The sequence below is a fragment of the Denticeps clupeoides genome, chromosome 18, assembly GCF_900700375.1.
Source record: "Denticeps clupeoides chromosome 18, fDenClu1.1, whole genome shotgun sequence".
NCBI classification, from domain to species: Eukaryota; Metazoa; Chordata; class Actinopteri; order Clupeiformes; family Denticipitidae; genus Denticeps; species Denticeps clupeoides.
The window spans coordinates 19,353,367-19,375,087 of NC_041724.1; the positions used below are offsets into that span (position 1 = coordinate 19,353,367).

Genomic DNA, 21,721 nt, shown 5'->3' on the forward strand with positions numbered 1-21,721 from the left:
GGTGTGTGGGTGGTGTGTGTGGGTGTGTGTGGGGGGGGGTGTGTGTGGTGTGTGTGTGTGTGTGTGTGTGTGTGTGTGTGTGGGAGTGGTGTGAGTGTGTGGGGTGTGTGTGTGTGAGTGGTGTGTGTGTGTGTGTGTGAGTGGTGTGTGTGTGTGTGAGGTCGGTTGGTGGGGTGCGTTCGCTGCATAGCAGCAGCTGGTGCGTGCATCTTGGTTTCGGGTTTCTCCATTTCTACTCGGGTTCTTTGCCTTCGGTGGTTTGTGAGGACCACGCCCCGTGCCAGGTGATGGGCTACGAAGACGTACGATGCGTGACGAGCTGAGATTTCAGTCCTTCGTGATGTAGAGTTTTACCAACTATGATCCCGCTGCCTGGTTCCTGGTTCCACACTGAATCTGCACGAGGTGGAGATCTTGCATGGAGCTCCAGACTGAGGGAGATTGGCTGTTATTTTATGGTTCTTCCATTTGTGAATAAATGTGTTCTCACCCAGCTGCCTGGACAAGTGTCTTTTACGCTGGTAACAAGTTGAGAAGCTCCGAATGTCAGCTCCTTACTGGGGGACAGAAACCTTGCTGACTGATAGGGGATCAAATAACTTCTTAAATGCATTCTTTTTTATTTTTGTGTTACTGTTCTGTCTCTCCCTGATCAAATAAACCTACTATTGGAAATATAGACTTTGTTAGTGGGCAAACTATGGGATCAAATAATGATTTCCCCCAATGAATATGGTGAGATGTGTTGGACCAGAAAGGGTCTAGTTTTGGGGGATCTACTCTGTAAGGCTTCTATTAAAGCAGACGGATACATTTACAGTCTCTGTGGAGGCTGTCAATCATCTGAGCCATCTGTACCAGCAATGCAGAGGAGCTGTCTCATGATCACGCTGCCGAGTCAACATGGACAGAATTGTGGGAACATCTTTAATTATTGCACGTTGAGAGCAAGCCGCCAGGTTATTAACAGGAGATAAATCTGAAGTTCATATAAAATCTGTTAATTAATGCTGCTGTTGAGGCAAACGACCCAGACGCACATGTGGGTGTTCAGTACTATAAAATTAATCAGATAAATCAATACAAAAATAGCAAAGGAATGAAGGGATGTGAAACAGGAGGCCTTCAGAGGACCCTAGAGGCCATGACCCATCACACAGCGAAGGCTGATAATTGGTGCTGCTTTCTGAAGGATTGTACAAGCATGAAAGGCTGAAAGAAGCGAAGCCCACTGATAAGTGAAATGAAACTCAAGGCTGCGGCTCTTTGATGTGTTAGAAGGAGCAATTTCCCCACTTCAATGAGCATCAGAGTTTCAGCGATAAGGATCGGGCACGTCGCACAGCGACTCCGTATAAATTGGCAGTTTAGAAACCAAGACACTCACGTATTTGGCGAGTTGAGAAATGGCTGATGGATCAGGAACACCATCTGACTGAGGTAAAGATCGCCAGATCAAAGTGTGCCTGTCATGAAGATCCATACCACCAACAGGACCAGAAGGATAAACAAATAAAGCATGAAAGCGGCGTCATCTAATCTGCACAGAGACAGAAAATCCAGACCTACATTCATCATTTGAACCGCTTTATATTCAGATCCGAGATGGAAGGAGGCGAAACGCTTTCAAACATTCCTACAGCGAGGAAATATTAAGCCATGTTTTTCTCAGCTCTTGGTTTAAGGACCTGTTTTTTAATGGTGGTAAAGGTCTAATAAGTGAAAGTGAAGTGATTGTCACATGTGATACACAGCAGCACAGCACATGGTGCACACAGTGAAATTTTTCCTCTGCATTTAACCCATCACCCTGAGTGAGCAGTGGGCACCATGACAGGCGCCCGGGGAGCAGTGTGTGGGGACGGTGCTTTGCTCAGTGGCACCTCAGTGGCACCTTGGCGGATCGGGATTCGAACCGGCAACCTTCTGATTACGGGGCCGCTTCCTTAACCGCTAGGCCACAGCTGCCACCAATAATGGTGGTGTGTAAGCAGAGGCGGGGTGCAACCCACTTTTAACACATACGTTGTTGGCCCCTGGGCCCAGATATTTATGAAGATTGTATATAACCCTGATCATCGTTAAGCGGGGTCCATGGGTATGCTCACCAGGGAATTCAGTAGGCGGCAGGAAACTAGGATCTGATCAGCAGACACCACAACACGCAAGTCGTTTCTAAATAATTGGCTATTAGATAAAGTAAGATAGAAATATAGTTTACTTTTAAAATTCTCCTCTAATTTCCTACATCAAGTGATGAGTGGATGAGCGACAGTAAATGAAGGACAATTTTTCTAATTGAACACTTTAATAAAACGCACCAGCGCGACCCGAAGCCAGCAAGATTTACCGCTCTGACGTGAGGGATGTTGCGCTGCTTCATGACTGGGGTCTAATTCGTGTCATGACAGAACTTCCTCCCGCCAGTTCCATTCTCCTGGTCACTGGAGCTCCTGCCCCACCTGCTCCATCCAGCACCATTTACTCCTTCTGGCTTTCTAAACGTGCTGGATGTGTATCTGTTTGGCCCGCCTCCTCCCCCATCTCTGGGGACTTCCGGGGCCACGTCGGCACGCCGGATATCAGGAAAAGGTTGCAGCCGACCGAAGGTGCGCAACACAGCACAGCACCGGGCCGGGCCGTACGCAGCGATGGGCGTTAAACAGCCCAGTACTAACGCCCAACTAAAGTAACCTGGGGGGTAGGAGGCAGGAAACCCCGGCCCTGGCACACGGGTGAGGGACATGGTGCTGGAGTAGAAGGTCCACGCTGTGAAACAGTCTAATGAATGACCCGAGGGCGGTCTGGTCCGGCACGTTCCTGCAGATACCGGTATAAAGACGAGTGGAAGGAAGAAGGGAGAAAAGTTCGACTGCAGGCTAAGTGTGGTCATCTGTATGCAAATGTGGCGCAATCAAACAGAAACGGTCAGTGGCGGCAGCATTAATAAAACATGGCTGTGCCCCCGCCCTCACCCCACTGCTCCCACTTGGCTGGGATCTCGGCAGGATGGACAGAGTGCCTGAAACGCTGCTCGCCGCGGAAACACGCTGATGGGCTCCACCAAAGTACAGAATATAGGAGGAGGTGCTGCAGGCCTTGTCCCCTGAGCCCATACTGGGACACTCACTTGCCAGTCCACCAAGTGTGCATGGTTTTGGATGGTGGGAAGAAACCTGCGCCAACATGGGGACGAGGACATGCGAAAGTCTGAGCCGAGACGCCACTACTTGTGTATTTTTATCCAGCTTTTAACAAGTACGATTATTTCAGTGACGTTTGTGATCCTCCATGCCTGCTGCAGGCCTGACATTCATCTTCTCCTGGCGAAGCTGTTCTTTCGTCCATTTGGAAGTGTGCCTGGGATCACAGCTGTGCTGAAAGGTGAAATTCATCATCTTCAGCTTCCTAGCGGACATGAGAAGGTTTTGGCAGCTATTTGGAACTGTTCATCATTCCCTTCACCTTGACTAAAGCCCTGGTTCCAGCTGAAGAACAGCGACCTGACAGAGTCCCTTCGCAACCACGTCATTAGTAGAATGGACCCACACCAGTCACGATAAGGAAATTTCAAATTTGATACCGATATTAATGATCAATACTTCAGTGGGGAGAAAAACAGCTGGTCAACATCTAGTTTGCTGACGACACCGTCGTGGTGGGCCTGATCTCTGAAAACGACTACCTGGAGGAGGTTGGAAATCTGGAGAACTGGTGCCAGAGGAACAATATGTTTGCAATATTTGCATATTGATAATCATTGTATATGTGCAATATTTGTAATACTGTGGTCTGTACAGTCGCCAAAGCATTTCACTGCATATCATACCGTGTATGACTGTGTGTGAAAAATATAATGATAATTTTTCTACATTTTTGTAATGTTATGAATAGTTAAAAACCAGTGATTGTTTAAAGTGTTTCGCATGTTATAAATTTGCTTTATTAAATGTTACATTTTTAAAAGAAATTAGGGGTGTCACGATACATCACGATATAACGTGATACAGGACCTACTACCATACAATGTAAAAACAGCTGAAATACAAGATGCTGTGATGGTTCCGTCATGGTTTGTCTCTGCCTGGGGGACAGGCTGGACACGTCCCACTTCACGAGCATTACAGCTACAGCAGCCTTCACACACATACTTATTTTAATAAAAAGAACTCGAAAGAAGGCTTAAAAGGTGAGTCTAGCCGCAGAGAAACGGACTGAGATGGTCTGTAATGTCCCCCTGGAGGACAGGAGACTGTGGAAGGAGTGTGGCTCTGGAGGGATGTAGATTTTGATGAGACATAGCAGGAACGGTCAAAAATATCAAAAGGCTAGAAGCAAGGATCTGTTTAAATTAAACAGAGAGGAGCAGTGGTCTTCTGGACAGGTCTGAATGGAGAGAAGAAGAGGAGGGAACATCTGGAACATCCAGAGATGGTGTAAAATGTGGAGTAAAGTGAGGGAGGGAGGAGAGAGAAGAGGAGGTGGGAACATCTGGAACGTCCACTGACGGAGTAAAATGTGGAGTAAACAGAGGGAGGGAGGGAGGAGAGAGAAGAGGAGGTGGGAACATCTGGAACGTCCACAGATGGAGTAAAATGTGGAGTAAACGGAGGGAGGGAGGAGAGAGGAGGTGGGAGGAGAGAAGAGGAGGTGGGAACATCTGGAACGTCCACAGATGGAGTAAAATGTGGAGTAAACGGAGGGAGGGAGGAGAGAGAAGAGGAGGTGGGAGGAGAGAAGAGGAGGTGGGAACATCTGGAACGTCCACAGACGGAGTAAAATGTGGAGTAAACGGAGGGAGGGAGGAGAGAGAAGAGGAGGTGGGAGGAGAGAAGAGGAGGTGGGAACATCTGGAACGTCCACAGATGGAGTAAAATGTGGAGTAAACGGAGGGAGGGAGGAGAGAGAAGAGGAGGTGGGAACATCTGGAACGTCCACTGACGGAGTAAAATGTGGAGTAAACGGAGGGAGGGAGGGAGGAGAGAGAAGAGGAGGTGGGAACATCTGGAACGTCCACTGACGGAGTAAAATGTGGAGTAAACGGAGGGAGGGAGGAGAGAGAAGAGGAGGTGGGAACATCTGGAACGTCCACTGACGGAGTAAAATGTGGAGTAAACGGAGGGAGGGAGGGAGGAGAGAGAAGAGGGGGCGGAGCCCGGCGCGTAACCTGCCTACTAATGAAGCGAGAAGCGCGCTCCCGCCGCCAGCCGCCTCGTCGCCGCTCGGACCGGAGTCTCGGCGACTGAACCGTCATGACTCGGCGGATTCCGGTTGACGGTCCGCGGCTGGTGTCGCTGTCGCCGCGTCGATCGTGTTGTGCAACTGCGACATGTTGACGACGCGTCGCCGCGGAAACGCCGAGACGTGAGACGGACAGGAGAACACGTGCAGCTGGACTTCCCGCCGTGCGGAGCGGAGCACGCTGGGTAACCCGCACACACACCCAACACCACATACACACAAACACCACATACACACAAACCACACACACTCTCTCTCTCTGTATTCTCAGTATGATCTCTGTAGGACATAGATACGCTCTTCCGGATCCCAGACCGACACCTGTTGCTGCCCGACACACACAAGCTGCATGACATGCACCACACACACACACACACACACATACACACACACACACACACACACTGCAAACAGGAGTGTTTAGTTTTGTGACGGAGCACAATAGCATCTGTTGTGCTTTTTACACACACACACACACACACAAAATGGGATGTAATTTCCTGAATTCCATTGCGGTAAAATACTTTAGTGACGGGGAAATGTGTGAGAGCGTGCACTAGGTTTCATTTTAAAAGCCTTCATCTGGCAGAATGAGAGGGTCTTATGATGATCACCAGACACGTCGCCTTCAGCTCTTCCACCACTATTAATGTATGTAATTAAGACCATTCTGCCCCAACAAGTTCAATCATTTTGATGCATAGAAGTGAAACCTGGTCAGGTTTTATCACCCCGTTCCTAATGGCCCACAAAGTCCCCACAGATTCAGATGTCACTTTAATTCAGTCCATCTGCATGACAGACAGCTCCACTGAAGCACACAATTGCACAAAAGCAGGCTGGGGATCAATAACAAGGTTTCATAGGTTCACATGCTCAAAATAACACACACACACACACACACACACACAGTAAAATTTACCCTGGCCTTGATGAAAACAGAAATAATCAGAAAAATGATTTCTGCACCCAAGCAGAATGAATGAGAGCTGAGCTGTGTAATGGTAAATGGTCTGGTAGGTGTGTGTGTGTGTGTGTGTGTGTGTATTAGCAGACATAATCAGGGTTGACAGGGTGTGGCTGGTGGCGCCCTGATACAATTAGTTAATAATAAATGAGGTGAGGACAGGACGGCCCACATTCATCACAGGAAACTGCACCGAAATAAAAAACCAGAAGTCCCTCCAGGATTTCACCATAAAGTAAAAATGGCTGAATTTGCAGCAACTTGAGGAATAAAGCGAGACTCCGTCAGGGCGCTGCTTTGCTCAGTGGCACCTCGGCCTTTCGAACCGGCATACTTCTGATTAGAAGTAGACCACCATGGCCCAAAATGTACAACTCTGGATGGCTGTGGGTGTAGCTATACAGGTATAAAATGTGATAAGATCTTTTCATGTCCTTATTGAGAACTATACACACTTCATATTGTTAGCGTGGAAAATGATTGAATTAATAACTGGCTGAACCTCTGGAAGCTGGATCAGACCTGCGCATCATCTCATCAGTCCACTAAACATTTATCCAGAAGCGCTGTGGAGTGTCAGTGTGGCCTGTCTTCAGGCGTACAGCAATGTTCTCTTCACGGTTCCTACCAGACACATTTTACATGCTGTAAACTCCAGATGTTTCATAGATGTTCGCCAGTTCCTTCAAACGATGCCTTCAAATCTCTGGCTGTTACTCTGACTTGTTTCTTTACCATATTGGCGAGTGATGAGAACTTGCCATGGTGCTCCAGGGGGACTTCTTTAAAGACAGGCATAGAGACTGACGGCCAACTACATTGTCGTTGTTGCTGAATGACAGCTTCTGGAAGTTTGGTTGGATTCTCCATGATGTCCGCCATATTGACGGACGTGCCCACAGCTCCATGTCCAGCCTCTGACCAAGGTGACGTTGTGTACCAGGAGGGGTCCAGAGACGCCCTTTAGGCAACTTGAGTGCAGGTGCAGCATACGTTGTGTCCAAGGGAGCGTAATGAACCTGGTGTGATGATGATGATGATGTTTTCCTGTGTACAGATGCTTCTGGTGTCAGAGGTTCGAGTTTGCAGTTGTACCATGTCTGCATTCTGCTCCACATGGGTACGGTCCAAGGCTGCTTCACGTTGTATGAAAACTCCTCACATCCTCCATGTTCATAATGTTCATGCTGAGATGATGGTGAAGCTGTTCTTCCCCTTTAAGCATCCCAGCCTTGACTGCAAGTTTGACTTGTTCACTTTCTAGTTGTATTTTGAGAGGATGATTTTGATGAACATCATGATCGCACGTTGGAAACACATTCCTTGGGCACATCATCATCTACGGTGAAGGAAGTGTCAGCTGCAGTCATTCTATCATGTTTATCAGCCAAATGCAACAGACCACTCGCATTGGTCCTTCTCGTCTGTTGTAAGGCTGCACTTTCTGCTGGTGTCACAATTCCACACCACCAAGGACACATAACTAACCAAATAAATGTCATAGAGCATAAGGCAAATACGCTATTAATAATAACATCAAATAAAGCGTACATTTCCTGGCTCCAGCAGCGCTCTTGATGGAGTAGCCAGTGTCACAACGCGTGAAATTCCTCACGTAGACGTTTTCAACCAGCAATGTGAGTTATGTATGGACATGAAAGATTAGAATAAGTGCACATTAGTTCTGTAATTCCAGTGTCTGTTCCCCGTCTCTGTCTGTGTTCCTCAGGCATGGTGCCCTCGCCCCAGATCTGCGTCGTAACCCTAGTGACCGTGAGCACGATGGTGGTGGTGGACCTCTATCTGCTGGAGCAGAGCATGCTGGGAGCTCGGGGCAGGGGCTCAGCTCCTCCGGGTCTGTGGTCCAGCACTGCAGTGGTGCTCGGTGACGTCTCGTTCCTGCTGGTGCTGCGCTACGTCCTGGCCGGCGTGGGGACGGAGACTTCGTCGTCGTCACGCCGCGGCTTTTCCAGCACGCTGTGGTTCCTCTTCCTGTCGGTGCTACAGCTTAAACTCTTCTTTGTATGTGAGAACTACCGGCAGGAGTGGCGGCCCCCCGACCCCCTCGCCCGGAAGACGCTGACGCTGCTGCTGTCGGTCGGACTGCCCTCGCTCTTCCTCATCCTCGCCGGCTCGGAGCACCTCACCCCCCCGAGGCTGCTGTGGGTGGTGGTGGACCTGCTGGACGTCCTGGACCTGCAGGCCGGGCTGTGGGAGGTGCGCGGGCCGGGCAGCAGCGGTCCCGTCCCCCTGTGGGCAGAAGGTCTGGTCTTCTTCTACTGCTACATCCTGCTGCTGCTGCTGCCCTGCGTCTCGTTGGCAGAGCTGGGGACCAGCGCACCCGCCTGGCCTCGGAGACAGCCGCCTGGCCTCGGAGACGCGCCTCGGAGACACGAGGCCATCTACCCGTGGCTGAGCCTGGTCGCCATCAACCTCCTCACCCTGCTCATCAGAGGTGGCGGGATGCTGTGGTACCGCGACCCGCGCGTCTCGGCCATCTTCCTGGGAAAGAACATGCTGGCCCTGGCCATGAAGCTGAGCTCCGTGTGGGACAGTCACCGCGAGGACGCCGGAAACCAGGGGCCCAAACACGGGGGTAACGGAGCACGTGGACGCCAGCCTTGGCCAGGTGTACATGTCCCATGACAGCGCCATCGTCGCGGTGGCACCCGAGCTGCAGTCCCCAGTCCCTCCAGCATTTTGATTTTGTTGCCTGATTGCATGTGGATTTTTTTTTTAAGCGCAAGTGACAATAAGAAATATATTTTTGTATAATTCAATAAACAGAAAAGCATCTCAACCAGTCACCCTGACAGGCTGATGAAGTAACAACATTTGTAAGCTGAAAATATTTGCCGCATGACAGTTTCAGAGGACATTTATTACAGTTGTATTGTTTTAGGACATTTGACCATCGCTTCTTATTTCACTTGCGTAGGGATTTCTGATTTCAGAGAATCTGCAGGATGACAAAGTAACACACACACGGTCACCATGAGAAGTGGTAAGGGACCATGAGAAGGGACAGGGATTTATCCTGTTGCATGGCTGCACAGAATTCATAGCGTTGCTTGGTCCTGGGGGGACAGGGGTCAGTACAGTATCTACTGGTGGAAATCCTGCAGTGGGTTCAAAGCCCACCCTGAGCAAGACATTTAACCCCGAGTGGAAAGGCTGTCTGGTAGCCTTGTAGAAAACGTGCTCCTGCTCCACCTCGCACCCCCGGGTGTGGAGCTGGACTGTGTACAGGCGGACTCGTCTGGGGCTGCCGCTTCCCTAAGTGCCTTTTCCTAAAGGAGCCAGGATCCAGGCTGCTGATCATTTCATGTTGGAACTTCGGGGGGAGACGAGATCCAAGACACGTCCAAAATCATGGTCATCAACCTCGGCTCCGCTTTCAGGCACTCTGCTCTTTTCTCGGTTTTCCTCAGTGGCCGCGCCCACATTTTCACGACTACATCAGATTGTCTTCAACTTTTCAAGCACCAGCCAAGCATTGGTACTACAGAGCAGACACCATCACCACGGAAACGGCGCAGTTTCTGCATAGAATTGTACCATGTGTGATCCACCTGAATTTTACCAGGATCTTTAAAGCTTCACTATAAAGATCTAGAGGTGTGCAGAGCTTTATTACAATCAATTGTGTACTTGAGAGTCACACAGGGACATGGCCAGCTGTCACTGAAAACCATGTCTCTCGAGATACTGTTCAGAATATAAAGAGCTTTACTGCACACTAGGCTCATTTCTGCTTCTTCCCAGCATTCAGCAGCCTTCACATCCTGTCTTCATGGGACTAAGCTGGGTGGGAAAACTCAAATCATCCAAAATCTACAGGGATTCTTGAACGTAGTGAGTTAACACTTTACACCGTCTGCAATTTTTGTAAATAATAGTGTGTGTGTAGAGGTGATCTGGAGTAACGCAGTATCAGTAACTGCCTGAGCAGGACAGTCTAGGTACAGCTAATGACTTCAGATGAGACCAGAGTAGAGTAAAGTGGCTCAGTGACCCTCCCCTTCACCAGACATCTCCCATGCACCACCCCTAACTCACTTTAAGCTCAATACCTGGCTGTCTGTAGCATAGCATCTGAAAAAGCTGCTTTTTCTTCTAACCCTTCCCAGCAATCAGGTGACTGATGGTCACTGTGAAGCTAATTTCAAAGCTTTTAAAATTTGGCGCATCGACAAGCCGCACTGCAAAGGCCATGTTGGACAAGTTGCCCGTGACCATGTCAGGGTCCCTTTCTGCAGCTCGGCTATATTACCACCAGTATGGCTCTCATGGAAAATCAGTAGCCAGTCCTCATTAATGTGAGTGGTAGTAGCCTAGTGGGTTAGACACTCGCCTATGAACCAGAAGACCCGGGTTCGAATCCCACTTACTACCATTGTGTCCCTGAGCAGGACACTTAACCCTGAGTTGCTCCAGGAGGACTGTCCCTGTAACTACTGATTATAAGTCGCTCTGGATAAGGGCGTCTGATAAATGCCACAAATGTAAATGTAATGATCCAGTGATTTGTGAAGTCCAGCAGTCGCATGTTATCACGCCACTGATTGTGCAGAGAGATTTTTTTTTTTTTACAACTTGTGTTACCTCCTCGTACATCCTGGGCACTGCGACCTCTGTAAAGTGTTTCTGACTTTGGGTGACATTTCTGAGCACAAGGGGAGGTGGGCGGCCTTTTGTTCTCTTGATTCCGTCATTTGAGCAGGAGGGGAGGGGAGGTGGGCGGGATTTTGTTCGTTTGATTCTGTTGTTTGAGCAGGAGGGGAGGGGAGGTGGGCGGGATTTTGTTCGTTTGATTCTGTTGTTTGAGCAGGAGGGGAGGGGAGGTGGGCGGGATTTTGTTCGTTTGATTCTGTTGTTTGAGCAGGAGGGGAGGAGAGGTGGGTTCGAGTTTGTTTGTTTGTTTGATTCCGTTGTTTGAGGGGGAGGTGGGCGGGAGTTTGTTTGATTCCGTTGTTTGAGGGGGAGGTGATTTGGAGTTTGTTTGTCTTTGTTAATATGTATTAGTTGTTGCTGTACAGTATGTGGAAGGTTCCTGCTGAAATGAACTTGTAAAGTGGTTGTGCTGCCTCAATATGTCCTCTATCCAAGTCCATACTGCCTGGTTTATTTTTATATGTTGAGCAGGCCACCATAATGACATCACTCAGTCTGCCTGAAAGGCCATTCAAGTACCCAGCTTTACAGGAGTGGAGGTTGTAGGCTCACACTGAAAACGCTGAACAGCACCACCCAGTGGACAAAATTTGTATACAAAAAAAAAGAACAATTTCTGATTTCTGGAATTTGCCGTAGAAATTAACAAGACACTGTTCCCACAAAGAAACGACTCCCATCCCACTTCAAACTCTCATTTGTTTCACTTTGCTGCTGGCGGACAGCATGCAGTCCACCTCTCTGCACGTCAGGAGAGAGACGTGGGAGACCAGGGGAACAGAGTCCTGTGTCTAAAACACAGATGCGGAGTTTATTTTAGTTTACAGTACGCTCCATGTTCACCTACAGCAGCGTTACACACGCACACACTCTCTTATGATCTAGCTATATCATGATTATTTATCATCGTTACGGCTGGCAGGAGACGAATTAGAAGGCAAAACCAGCAATGAGGCCGTACCTGACCGAGGACGGGGCCAAGCGGGGGACCTGGGGCAGCCTGTCCTGATCGAACGATGGCACGAATCACATTCCCAGCATCCACCTTCTTCACTGCTTTAGCAGCTTTGGAAATCTTGGACATTGTGCCTGTGTCCCTAGAAGTCCAATTCCGCTGTTCCCTGTAAACAAAGGCAATACCAGTTTTTTTTACAGGAATCAAACAGAGATGCAGCACAGCCCTGGCTGACCCGCCGTGGCACAGAAGGAAGGAAAAAGGACAGCCCATAATCTGTCTGGGGTGAAGGAGAGGATGATCTGCTGAATCTGTTATTACCCCAGCCCACCTGCAGCACATCACACCAAACTACTACAAACACACATTCATTTTATTGTCACTAGAGGAGGTCCAACAACATTTAATATTCTATGGTACTAAAGCCAATAGATATCATCACAATCCAAAAGGTAGGGAGAAAGCATAAATCTAAAAGATTTGTGTATATATTTTGGAGAGATGCAATTGCAATTCTGCTCTATATTTTCAGTGTATATTTTTCAAAAGCCAATTCAAGGTAAAAAAAAAAAATGTAATAATATTGTTCAAGACATTCAGGTTCAGAAATCCATGAGACACGTGAGTGCATGTGTGACACAAAGCGCTGGATAACCATCAAATCAAACCAAAATGTTTATTAAGGTTAATGATGAAATTGATAAAATGATATTTGAATACTTTATCCTCTTTAGCCAGTTGGTGGCACAGTAGCATAAGGTGCTGCTACTTTTTAAAAACAGGTTGGTTGAATCCAGCTGATGGATGCAAAATTATTTATTTAATCTTATCCAACAAAACCTAACTAATAATATGGCTAAATCAATCTTAAATCATATTAATTTACAGCAATCCTAAATGAATGAGACATAATGAGGTATAATTCTGATACAGTTTCAGAAAATGAACATTTGGTACAAACACTGATGTTTCTGCTGAATATAAATAAAGTTATTCCCACTCTCATCAGCTAGCATTGTCTCCAGCCCACTGTAGATAGTAAAGTTAGACAAAGACAAGTTATATTTCATTCAGTTTCATGAACCTAAATGCCATGATGATATTGTATGAAGAGCTTTCTTTAGCTATGCCCTTTACCATATCTGGTGAAGCTGACATTAGAAAAATAAAATACATGAAATATGCAGGATTGCTGCTCACACACGTCCACTTGCATGCAGCATTTGACATAACATAAGCCTGAATGAAGGTAAGAGATGGCAGACCCTCATCATCTTATTCATCAACAGCACAGTCACAAAGTTCATTTGTCAGGTTCACATGACAAAAACAGACATTAACAATGTAAATCTCATCATGATTTTGTAATAATAACATGACTAGAACCACCTTGGCCTACTCTACACTTCATTCCGAATCTATTCTGAGAGAGGTGGGCATCTTCTGAATGTTGCTCTGCACCAAGATCCCAATCGGAACTGTTGTAAATGTTGGCTGGAGATGTAAGATGTAATCACCTCCTTTACAGTGTGAACAATTGTAAGGATCAAATCACATGTAAGTCAAATGTTGCTGAATAAAAACAGGTGAAAACATGCGGCCCACCTGAATTTATTTAGCATGTTCCCAGTTTTATTCCATTGTGCCTTGTTATACACATCTTGTGTTCTTTTCTACATTAAGCAGAATTGTTTGTGTACGATAATGTTCCTCTTTAGAGACTTACTTGTAACTTTCTTATAGTCTGATTTCTGTAAGAAAAACTTCAACCGAGTGAATAAACTGATCACTTTACTGATGGTGACCAGAAAACACCTTGTAATTAGCTCTGAATAAATTTTAATGAACAGAACACGTCATAAAAAAAGACAAATGACAAATAAAAATTCAATGTCGAGACGAAGGACGACATTAAAGGTAGGTTTGTACAATAAACATTCATTACCTGCGAGGAATCTGCTTTTAAATGATAACGTACGTGAAGGGACCTTCCACAGCATTAAACCTGCATGTGCGCAGCCATGTTGCCTTCTACTGCGCATGCGCAGCTTCTTCTCTTGTGGAAGGGTGACGAACAACGACACTTATCGGATGGGAGGAATACGTCCCGCGCCCGACACAAACCAATTTAAATATAAATATAAATTCGATTTTATTGAGAATATAAATTATGATGTACATTCATGAACCATACATTGCCAAATTAACCTATATTGCGTGTACAGTTGTGTCATGCAAGTCAACTGCACCCACACGTTAAGCACGCCGTTAGTTCATTATTTGATTCTCTACGAGATAATTTGATAAGAACGTGGCTAATAATTGTGATATCAGTAAATGCTCCGCCCCCACCGAGTAAACGCGTCACTTCCTGTGCGACGAAACTGCGACGAGGAGGACGGGAGCGCACATTTCTGTCAGCGCAGGGTTTTTACACACAGATCATATTATAAAAGTGTGGTCAGACATGGCCGAGGCGATCCAGAAGAAGCTGCAGTCGGAGGTGGAGAAGTACCAGCTGCTGCAGAAAGGTGCGCGTCTTTAACGCAGCGCGGCTCGCAAACGCACCTTTTCCTCTTCTTCCTCCTATTCCTCCTCTTCCTCTTCTTTCCAGACGTCAGCAAGAGCGCTTCAGCGAGGCAGAAGCTGGAGGTGCAGCTGACGGAGAACAGCATCGTCAAAGAGGTTCAACCTGAACCGAGTTCCCCTTTAAAATGCATTATTACAATATGTGTTGGTCATGCTTGTTGCATGTTGAGCTGTGTGTGATCTTCATGGTGCAGGAACTGGAGCTGTTGGCTGCGCAGAACGCGGTGTACAAGCTCATCGGACCCGTGCTGGTGAAGCAGGACCTGGATGAGGCCAAAGCGACCGTGGCGAAGAGATTAGAGTACATCAATGGCGAGATGTGAGTCCGTTCACCCATAATTCATCCTTCACATGATCTCGCTTTTCCGTGCAACACCCAGTTCCCATGCATTTGATCCAGCCAGCGGCATGGCACGGTGATGAGCGAGCTGGAGCGGAAATCGGAGCAGCACCGCGAGGTCATCTCCAGCCTGCAGCAGGAGTACCAGCGAGCACAGGGCCGCGCTGGAGGAAAAGCCTGATGACCGTGCATACAGCCTCTCAGACTGCATGGGGTTGCTGCGCTCGCTGCAGAACATGGACATGACGCTTTTTCTGTGTGTGTGTGTGTGTGTGTGTGTGTGTGTATGCACGTGTTGTCCGTTTTACATGAGTTGTTTATTCTATTCAAATTCAAATGAATAAATAAATTGTAACGTGGCGGCGGCGATTCTCTTTGTCAGGGGGTTCTTTGTCTGAAATGTCGTCTTAATGAATGAATGTGTGTGTGTGTGTATGTACGGACCAAAAGTCTGGACACCTTCTCATTCAACATGTTTTCTTTATTTTCTTGACCATTTATGTTGGTAGATTCTCACTGAAGGCATCAGAACTATGAATGAACACATGTGGAGTTCTGTACTTAACAAAAAGTGGAGACCTGACCTCCACAGTCACCTGAACCCGATCCAGATGGTTTGGGGTGAGCTGGACCAACAAGTGCTAAACACCTCTGGGAACTCCTTCAAGACTGTTGGGAGAAGCATTTCAGGCGACGACCTCTTGAAGCTCATCGAGAGAATGCCAAGAGTGTGCAAAGCAGTAATCAGAGCAAAGAAACTAGAATATAAAACATGTTTTCATTTATTTCACCTTTTTTTGTTAAGTCCAGAACTCCACATGTGTTCATTCATAGTTTTGATGCCTTCAGTGAGAATCTACCAACGTAAATGGTCATGAAAATAAAGAAAACGCGTTGAATGAGAAGGTGTGTTCAAACTTTTGGCCTGTACTGTATATATAAAGGGGTAGAAAATGTTGCTAAAACAATATTTTGTGATATTTTACTTGCTGATATTACATATTTTTGTAAACTAATGTAGTCCACCAGTGTGTCTGGGGAGTGAAGTGTGAACAGCCTGGGAGGATTTAGGCCTCTGCTTTTAAAAGGTCCCGCGATGAGCACCACCTTCAGATGTAGGAGCGTAGGCCTATTTATGAATAGTTTTATTATTGTGGCTGGTACTGCCAAGGCTTCGGTGAGTGGTTTACTGTAAATAATGAACAGCAGCATACACTGTTCAGGCTTGATCCAGGCTTGAATAGATCCAGAAGACGCTGCAGGCTGCAGTCATCCAGTGTCTGGCGTAACTTTGCATGGATATTTGACCAGCATTTAAATGAGTTGGTTTCCTGGCACAGATCTGCACATTTTCAATAGGGCCGAGGAAAAATATTCCAGTATTGATGCATTTCAAAATAGTTATAAATTAATATGCATTTTTCTGAATGAAATAAGTATTTGATCAATCAGCAAGATTTCTGTCTCCCAGCCGTACTTTATTCAGGCGAGGAGGTGACAATCGTCCTGTTCTTGGGTGACAATCACGTCGGCCACCTACCTCACATAAGTGAACAGTGTCAGAGCGTCCTGGACGTCTCCAGTGGACAAGGTCTCCACCGGACAAGGTCTCCACCTTGTGTGTTTATTATGCCTACAGCTCTGAATGGACCGTCTGATAAAGGTTTTAAATTAGTCCTGCAACTGAAAAGGATTGTGATCTCAATCGAATCAATCTGTCAATCAGTCTCCCGATCAAATAGTCTCACCTTCATTATTCCCCTCTGTTTCTTCTAGGTGGATGGATGTGTATTTGAATTGATCTTCTATAGTATTTTTTTTGGCTGAGATATGAAGATATGTGTGGCTGAGAGCCTTTTCAGCTGAATGGTTAGAATAAGTGGCTGTTAAGGTCTGTGCTCGAGTTGAGATCTGCATGTCAATGCAGCCGCGACCAGCAAGACGTGCGGCAGAATGTAAATGTCGCAGGTTCACACACTGAATAAACATTCCAGCTCATCTCCAACGTCCATGTTTAATATAAACACACAGTAGTGGAGTGATGGATGGGAAATTATTTTCATAAAAAATGGAAAAATATAAGAATTTGTCAGAAGAACGTTGTTACAGGTCAAAGCCACCATAACTGAAAAAATAAAGATCTACACTGTACAAAAACACATATATACAGAAAGAAGGTGGACCTGTGTGCTGAAGAAGAAATCATGTGATTACGGGGGCGGCATCTTCATCACCTTCTCGCCATCATCAACCAATGAAACATTCTGAGCTCTACTGGGGCCACGGCCGCCACACCCGGCCTGGGGACTTCTGCCAGGGGTCGGGGGCGACAGACATGCTGCTCGTGATGGGATGACTCCGACTTTCCATGGACTGGATCTGCTTCTGGCTTTTGGTGTTGGCAAAATGTCGGATTCTCAGCAGACAGTTCCTCATGGTGTCCTGGTGGCTGCGTTGATATGGCTGCATGAACTCCTCCTCGGATGAACAGGCTCCCTTTCCACCCAGCTTCATCTCCGACTCTCCAACTCCTCGCTCAGCCTTCAGAAAACGCACCACACTCTCTAAGATTTCAGCCTTCTCCACTTTGGGGCTTCTGAGCTTCTGTGAACGGAGTTTTGTCCCATCAGTGGAAGGTAATGTTGACCACAGCTGCAGATCTTTCAAGATGGAACAAGACCAACCTGATTATCTGTGTTGTGGAGCAGCAGGATCCGCAGCGCCTCCAGACTGTGATTTATACGATCCCGCCTGCGCTTCTCCATCGCAGGTTTGGAGACCTTAAAAGAAACAACACAGTTTTATTAAAAATTGTCAATCAGATTAGATTAATAATGGACTTTCAGTGAATGTACAGACACAGTACAGTCAGTCTTACCCCCCTGGAGGTCTTCACTTTTGGGAGTTCATGCATAACGCCTCTGCAGGAGAGCTTTCTGTACTCCTGACATTTCAACGGAACTGTTATAAAGCCGCGTCCGGGTCCCTCCTCCTCATTTGCATAAGTACAGGACAGACGTCCTTGCATCAGATTCTTCCTGTAATGGGCTCACATTGAGACACCAGACAGGCTGCTAACTGTAGCTGTTAAAACCGAGCTGCTGATAAAAAAGCCTCATCAGCAAAGTGTGAAGACATTAAATGACATTGTTACCATGGTTACATATCCGGACTGGTGGCACCTCTGTATTTGATTAAAATGTATTGATCTGTACATGTGGTCTACTGAAGGGAAAGCCCGGAAGAAAAGACTAATACCAGCATGATCAGATGATTAGGGTGACAGGAAGGTGTCCCCAGACTGGACAGGACAGGAAGCGCTTGTCCCGAGGTGGTCACGGTAGGGACATCAGCAAATGCTTGTGTGACATCAGAGGTCAGAAGTCTGAGATGAAAGCCCCTGAAGGACCTGCCCGACACATTAAAAAGTCTGAAGAACTCACCTGATTCTGGATCAACTTTGGAATTATTCTATTTACACATTAAGATCGAAATCATGGTTTTTGCCTGAAATATCCATTTAGTAGATGATTTCACTAAGAGATTCATGCTATGCTAAGATGTGAAATCGAATAAAAACTCATCTAAACATAACTTAATTAGACATGAATTAGGGAGTGCGATGCAATCATGCGTTGCATGCTAGTTTAGAAGACTTGAGTCCCCACCCTGTCCCACTACAGGTGCTAGTAACCTAGTGGGTTACACACTCGCCTATGAACCAGGGGATCCAGGTTCGAATCCCACTTACTACCATTGTGTCCCGGAGCAAGACACTTAACCCTGAGTGTCTCCAGGGGGGGGGACTGTCCCTGTAACTACTGACTGTAAGTCGCTCCTCCCTGTTGTAGGTTGTGATTGAGTGGTTTTTATACAAAATGAAATTTACATCAATTGCACTAATACATAGTTTCAGTATATGAATGCAAAGCCTCTCAAGCATCAGCTGTACAGTGGACTGATCTTCATCTAAGTCAAGTCAAACCTGAAGCAGGCGCTTCCCGTATCTGTGGATTCAGGAGGAATCTTCTCCCGTTCTCCCAATATGTATTTAATCCAACTTTCTCCACGCACGCCATGCACATGTTGCCCCTCCTTTTCAGCACCCAGGCGTGGGCAGAAAAAAGGTCAAATGTTGAATTTATGTCATCGACATGGGACCTTGCATATACATTTGGACCATGGTGGCTTGTCTCTCTCTCTCTGCTGTCAACGTGTGTCGTCTGTCACTGGGAAGACAAGATCAGCGTTTCATCCTTTCATTGGAAATATTGAGCCCTGGGATCACAACGAGGGACCTTCAATGTATTCTTAATTTAAAAGCATCTTGCTGATTTTGTTGTGCAGCCGAGGCCTGGATAAATTTTACAACTTTTCCTTGACCGGACAGCGAACATGTGCTTTGAAGTGAGAGACCTGAATCCTCACCACTAGACCACCAGGCACATTCAACACATTCCTGGTTTTAAAGCTTAGATCGCTAGATCAATTCCGTCTTGAAGGTGTTTTTTTTCTAAGAAAAAATCCTGAACAGAATAAAGAAATAAAACCTCACAAAACTTTCCCTGACCGGGAATCGAACCCGGGCCGCGGCGGTGAGAGCGCCGAATCCTAACCACTAGACCACCAGGGACCTTCTGACTTTAACTGATTAAAAAAGATCTGTCACTATTTTAGTTGTTTTGTTGTAAGTGGAATCCATTAAATTTTTTTCTTACAGACTAAAAAACTTTTTTTATTCTTGTACAGCCAAGTTCTGGTATTCAATTCTTCTTTATGACACACGTTCATATTTATTGTCAGGTTGTGTGGTGTTTGTTCCTTCGATAGCTCAGCTGGTAGAGCGGAGGACTGTCGTTGTACTGCTCGTAATCCTTAGGTCGCTGGTTCAATTCCGGCTCGAAGGAATGTTTTTTTTTATAAATGTCTGAAAAATATAATTTTTTTAATCCTTCCTTGTCCTGGATGCGAACACGGGCAGTGGGGTGTGAGTTCTAAAAACTATCAACTAGATCACCCGATACCTTTAATATATTCTTGATTTAAAAGCATTTTGCTTACTAGAAAAGATTTAGTTGGACAGCCCAGACCTGGCATAATGGCAAGTTTTTACAACCCTTCCTTGACCGGGAAGAGAACCCGGGCCGCGGCGGTGAAAGCGCCGAGTCCTAACCTCTAATTGGCAAAATTTGACCCCCCTTCCTTGACTACTCTCCTCCTTACTTTTAACAGTTTTATTGAACCACTAACAGCAGCAATTAAGGCAGGCTACAGCAACTAAAGGCATAATAAACTCTTTCTCAAGAATATCAGAGTATTCGATCAACTAAAATCTACAGTCCTTCTGGTTAATTGCTCCGTCCATCCCACTACAATCTAGAAATATAAAATATTCATATTAAATATAACATTTCAGACCTAAGGCTCATTTACTCAATTATCAAATGACACCTATGCTTTAAACGCATCAGTATCACTTCATCTCTGACAGCATGGTGGGAGTTTCTAAAAATGTACAGACTTGTGGAACAACCCAGACAGTACAGAACAATACTAAACTTCTCAAATTGGAGCTGTAAAGGGATAAAATACTTGGAGAACATATTCGAGTGCATCATTGGGGTTCTACTTCCACACGTCTCTCAGCTCATCTGTCAGGTTTACAACATTGTGAAGGACTCTCACCACCCCTCACATGCTCAGTTCTCCCTCCTACCGTCTGGCAGGAGGTTCCGCAGCATCAGAACTGTAACTGCCAGACTCGGCAAGAGCTTCTTCCCATGAGCAGTCCGAGCTCTCAATGCACCAACATCACCAGAACATAATTAACCTCCAGCCATAAGAACCTCCTAACATCCTGTTCGTCTCTGCTCTTTTTGCACATTCCCGCACATTTTGCACGTTTGTCTTGTCTTGTGTGTCCCGTTTAAGTATCCAACATATCCACTTCCAAGCGTCCTGTTTGTCCCAGTTCACTGTTTATAGTCTAGTCTGTACAGTATTTCAGTTCTAGTTTTAGTTAGTATAGGTTAGTTTAGTGTGTATATACATATATATTTTTCTTTTATGATTCTATTATGTGGGGTCTGTGTGAAACATTATTTCAGTACACGGTATACGTTGTATACTGACGTACTGACAATAAACCGATCTTGAATGTTGAACCTTTTGTCCTGGTTATGTCCTGGTGTTTGTCCTCTGTGTTCGTGTTGCAGGACGCTGGTAATTACAGCTTGATCTTCTGCTTCGGTAAAAAACCACAGGATAGAAAAACATGCTCTCAATAAATGTTCTTCTCCCCGAGATGGGTTATTGGAACCTTAATGTTCCACAACAGTGACCACAGCCACAACTACCATTACGACTAAAGCTTTATGGATCTTCAAATGGACCATTTAATGGACATGCAGTGTAGACCATGACACTGGAAACCTACTCTGCACTGTCCAGTACCTCCAAACATGGGCAGATGCTCCACACTGCGCTTTGGACGTTCCTACCACTTTTTGATGTAATGGGACACACTCTTTCCGAAAAGTTCAACTTTTATCTCGTCATTTTTCCAGGAGTCTTGGGGGAAAAGTGAGACAAGACTTAATGTTCTTATGGTGGAGTCATGAACACTTGATGTGGGGTCTTTTGTGACCTGTTGCGCTTTTGGTCGCCGGCCGTTCCCGGGAAGGTTCACCGATGTTTCGCGAGTTTGCCCTTTAATGACACCACATCTCCCATCTCCTGCACTCCACCCTCCACCAAGCTAAAGGGCCTTGGACTGATCAGCACTGAAGAGGTAGAGAACCTGGCCTCATGGTGTAAGGAAAACCTCCTTCAAGGCCTTGAAGCTGGTGGTGGACTTCGGCAGCACTCCAGTGGAGAGGGTGAGCAGTTTTAAGCTCCTCCCCCTCCCCCCACCGTACATCCAGCCACCATCAAGTTTCTCAGTAAGACGTTCTAC

General features: G+C 46.3%; 4 protein-coding genes and 2 non-coding genes across 8 annotated transcripts in view; 3 read left to right on the forward strand and 3 right to left on the reverse strand.

The window, feature by feature from the left end:
* mrpl11 (mitochondrial ribosomal protein L11) overlaps nucleotides 1–13,894 on the reverse strand; it is a 17,219-nt gene extending 3,325 nt beyond the window's left edge. For both annotated transcript variants that reach the window (XM_028960097.1, XM_028960098.1), the window contains exons 1-2: nucleotides 13,783–13,894; nucleotides 11,844–12,003 (exon numbers count right to left, since the gene is read on the reverse strand). In XM_028960097.1, the coding sequence (XP_028815930.1) occupies nucleotides 11,844–11,966 (123 nt within the window). In that variant the 5' untranslated portion in view covers nucleotides 11,967–12,003; nucleotides 13,783–13,894. The remainder of the gene's footprint in view (nucleotides 1–11,843; nucleotides 12,004–13,782) is intronic.
* tmem265 (transmembrane protein 265) lies at nucleotides 5,106–10,894 on the forward strand. Of its 2 annotated transcripts, none has more exons than XM_028960094.1 (2): nucleotides 5,106–5,426; nucleotides 7,938–10,894. In XM_028960094.1, the coding sequence occupies exon 2, from the start codon at nucleotides 7,940–7,942 to the stop codon at nucleotides 8,852–8,854; it is 915 nt and encodes a 304-aa protein (XP_028815927.1). In that variant the 5' UTR covers nucleotides 5,106–5,426; nucleotides 7,938–7,939; the 3' UTR covers nucleotides 8,855–10,894. The 2 variants fall into 2 exon arrangements, with proteins under 2 accessions (XP_028815927.1, XP_028815928.1); XM_028960095.1 differs by lacking the exon at nucleotides 5,106–5,426 and adding an exon at nucleotides 6,190–7,845.
* Nucleotides 13,895–14,196: 302 nt separating the features above from the next.
* Nucleotides 14,197–15,135, forward strand: pfdn6 (prefoldin subunit 6). Its single transcript, XM_028960604.1, has 4 exons — nucleotides 14,197–14,368; nucleotides 14,452–14,522; nucleotides 14,621–14,745; nucleotides 14,827–15,135. The coding sequence occupies exons 1-4, from the start codon at nucleotides 14,305–14,307 to the stop codon at nucleotides 14,945–14,947; spliced, it is 381 nt and encodes a 126-aa protein (XP_028816437.1). The 5' UTR covers nucleotides 14,197–14,304; the 3' UTR covers nucleotides 14,948–15,135.
* A 1,682-nt stretch (nucleotides 15,136–16,817) lies between these two features.
* On the reverse strand, nucleotides 16,818–17,680 carry her5 (hairy-related 5). The gene is made up of 3 exons (XM_028960950.1): nucleotides 17,645–17,680; nucleotides 17,451–17,546; nucleotides 16,818–17,370 (listed from the first exon to the last, which is right to left on the reverse strand). The coding sequence occupies exons 1-3, from the start codon at nucleotides 17,678–17,680 to the stop codon at nucleotides 17,038–17,040; spliced, it is 465 nt and encodes a 154-aa protein (XP_028816783.1). The 3' UTR covers nucleotides 16,818–17,037.
* Nucleotides 17,681–19,327: 1,647 nt separating this feature from the next.
* On the reverse strand, nucleotides 19,328–19,399 carry trnae-cuc (transfer RNA glutamic acid (anticodon CUC)). The gene has a single exon. It is a non-coding gene; the product is annotated as a tRNA-Glu (tRNA).
* A 187-nt stretch (nucleotides 19,400–19,586) lies between these two features.
* trnad-guc (transfer RNA aspartic acid (anticodon GUC)) lies at nucleotides 19,587–19,673 on the forward strand. Its single transcript is given in 2 exon segments — nucleotides 19,587–19,623; nucleotides 19,638–19,673. It is a non-coding gene; the product is annotated as a tRNA-Asp (tRNA).
* Nucleotides 19,674–21,721: the final 2,048 nt, after the last annotated feature.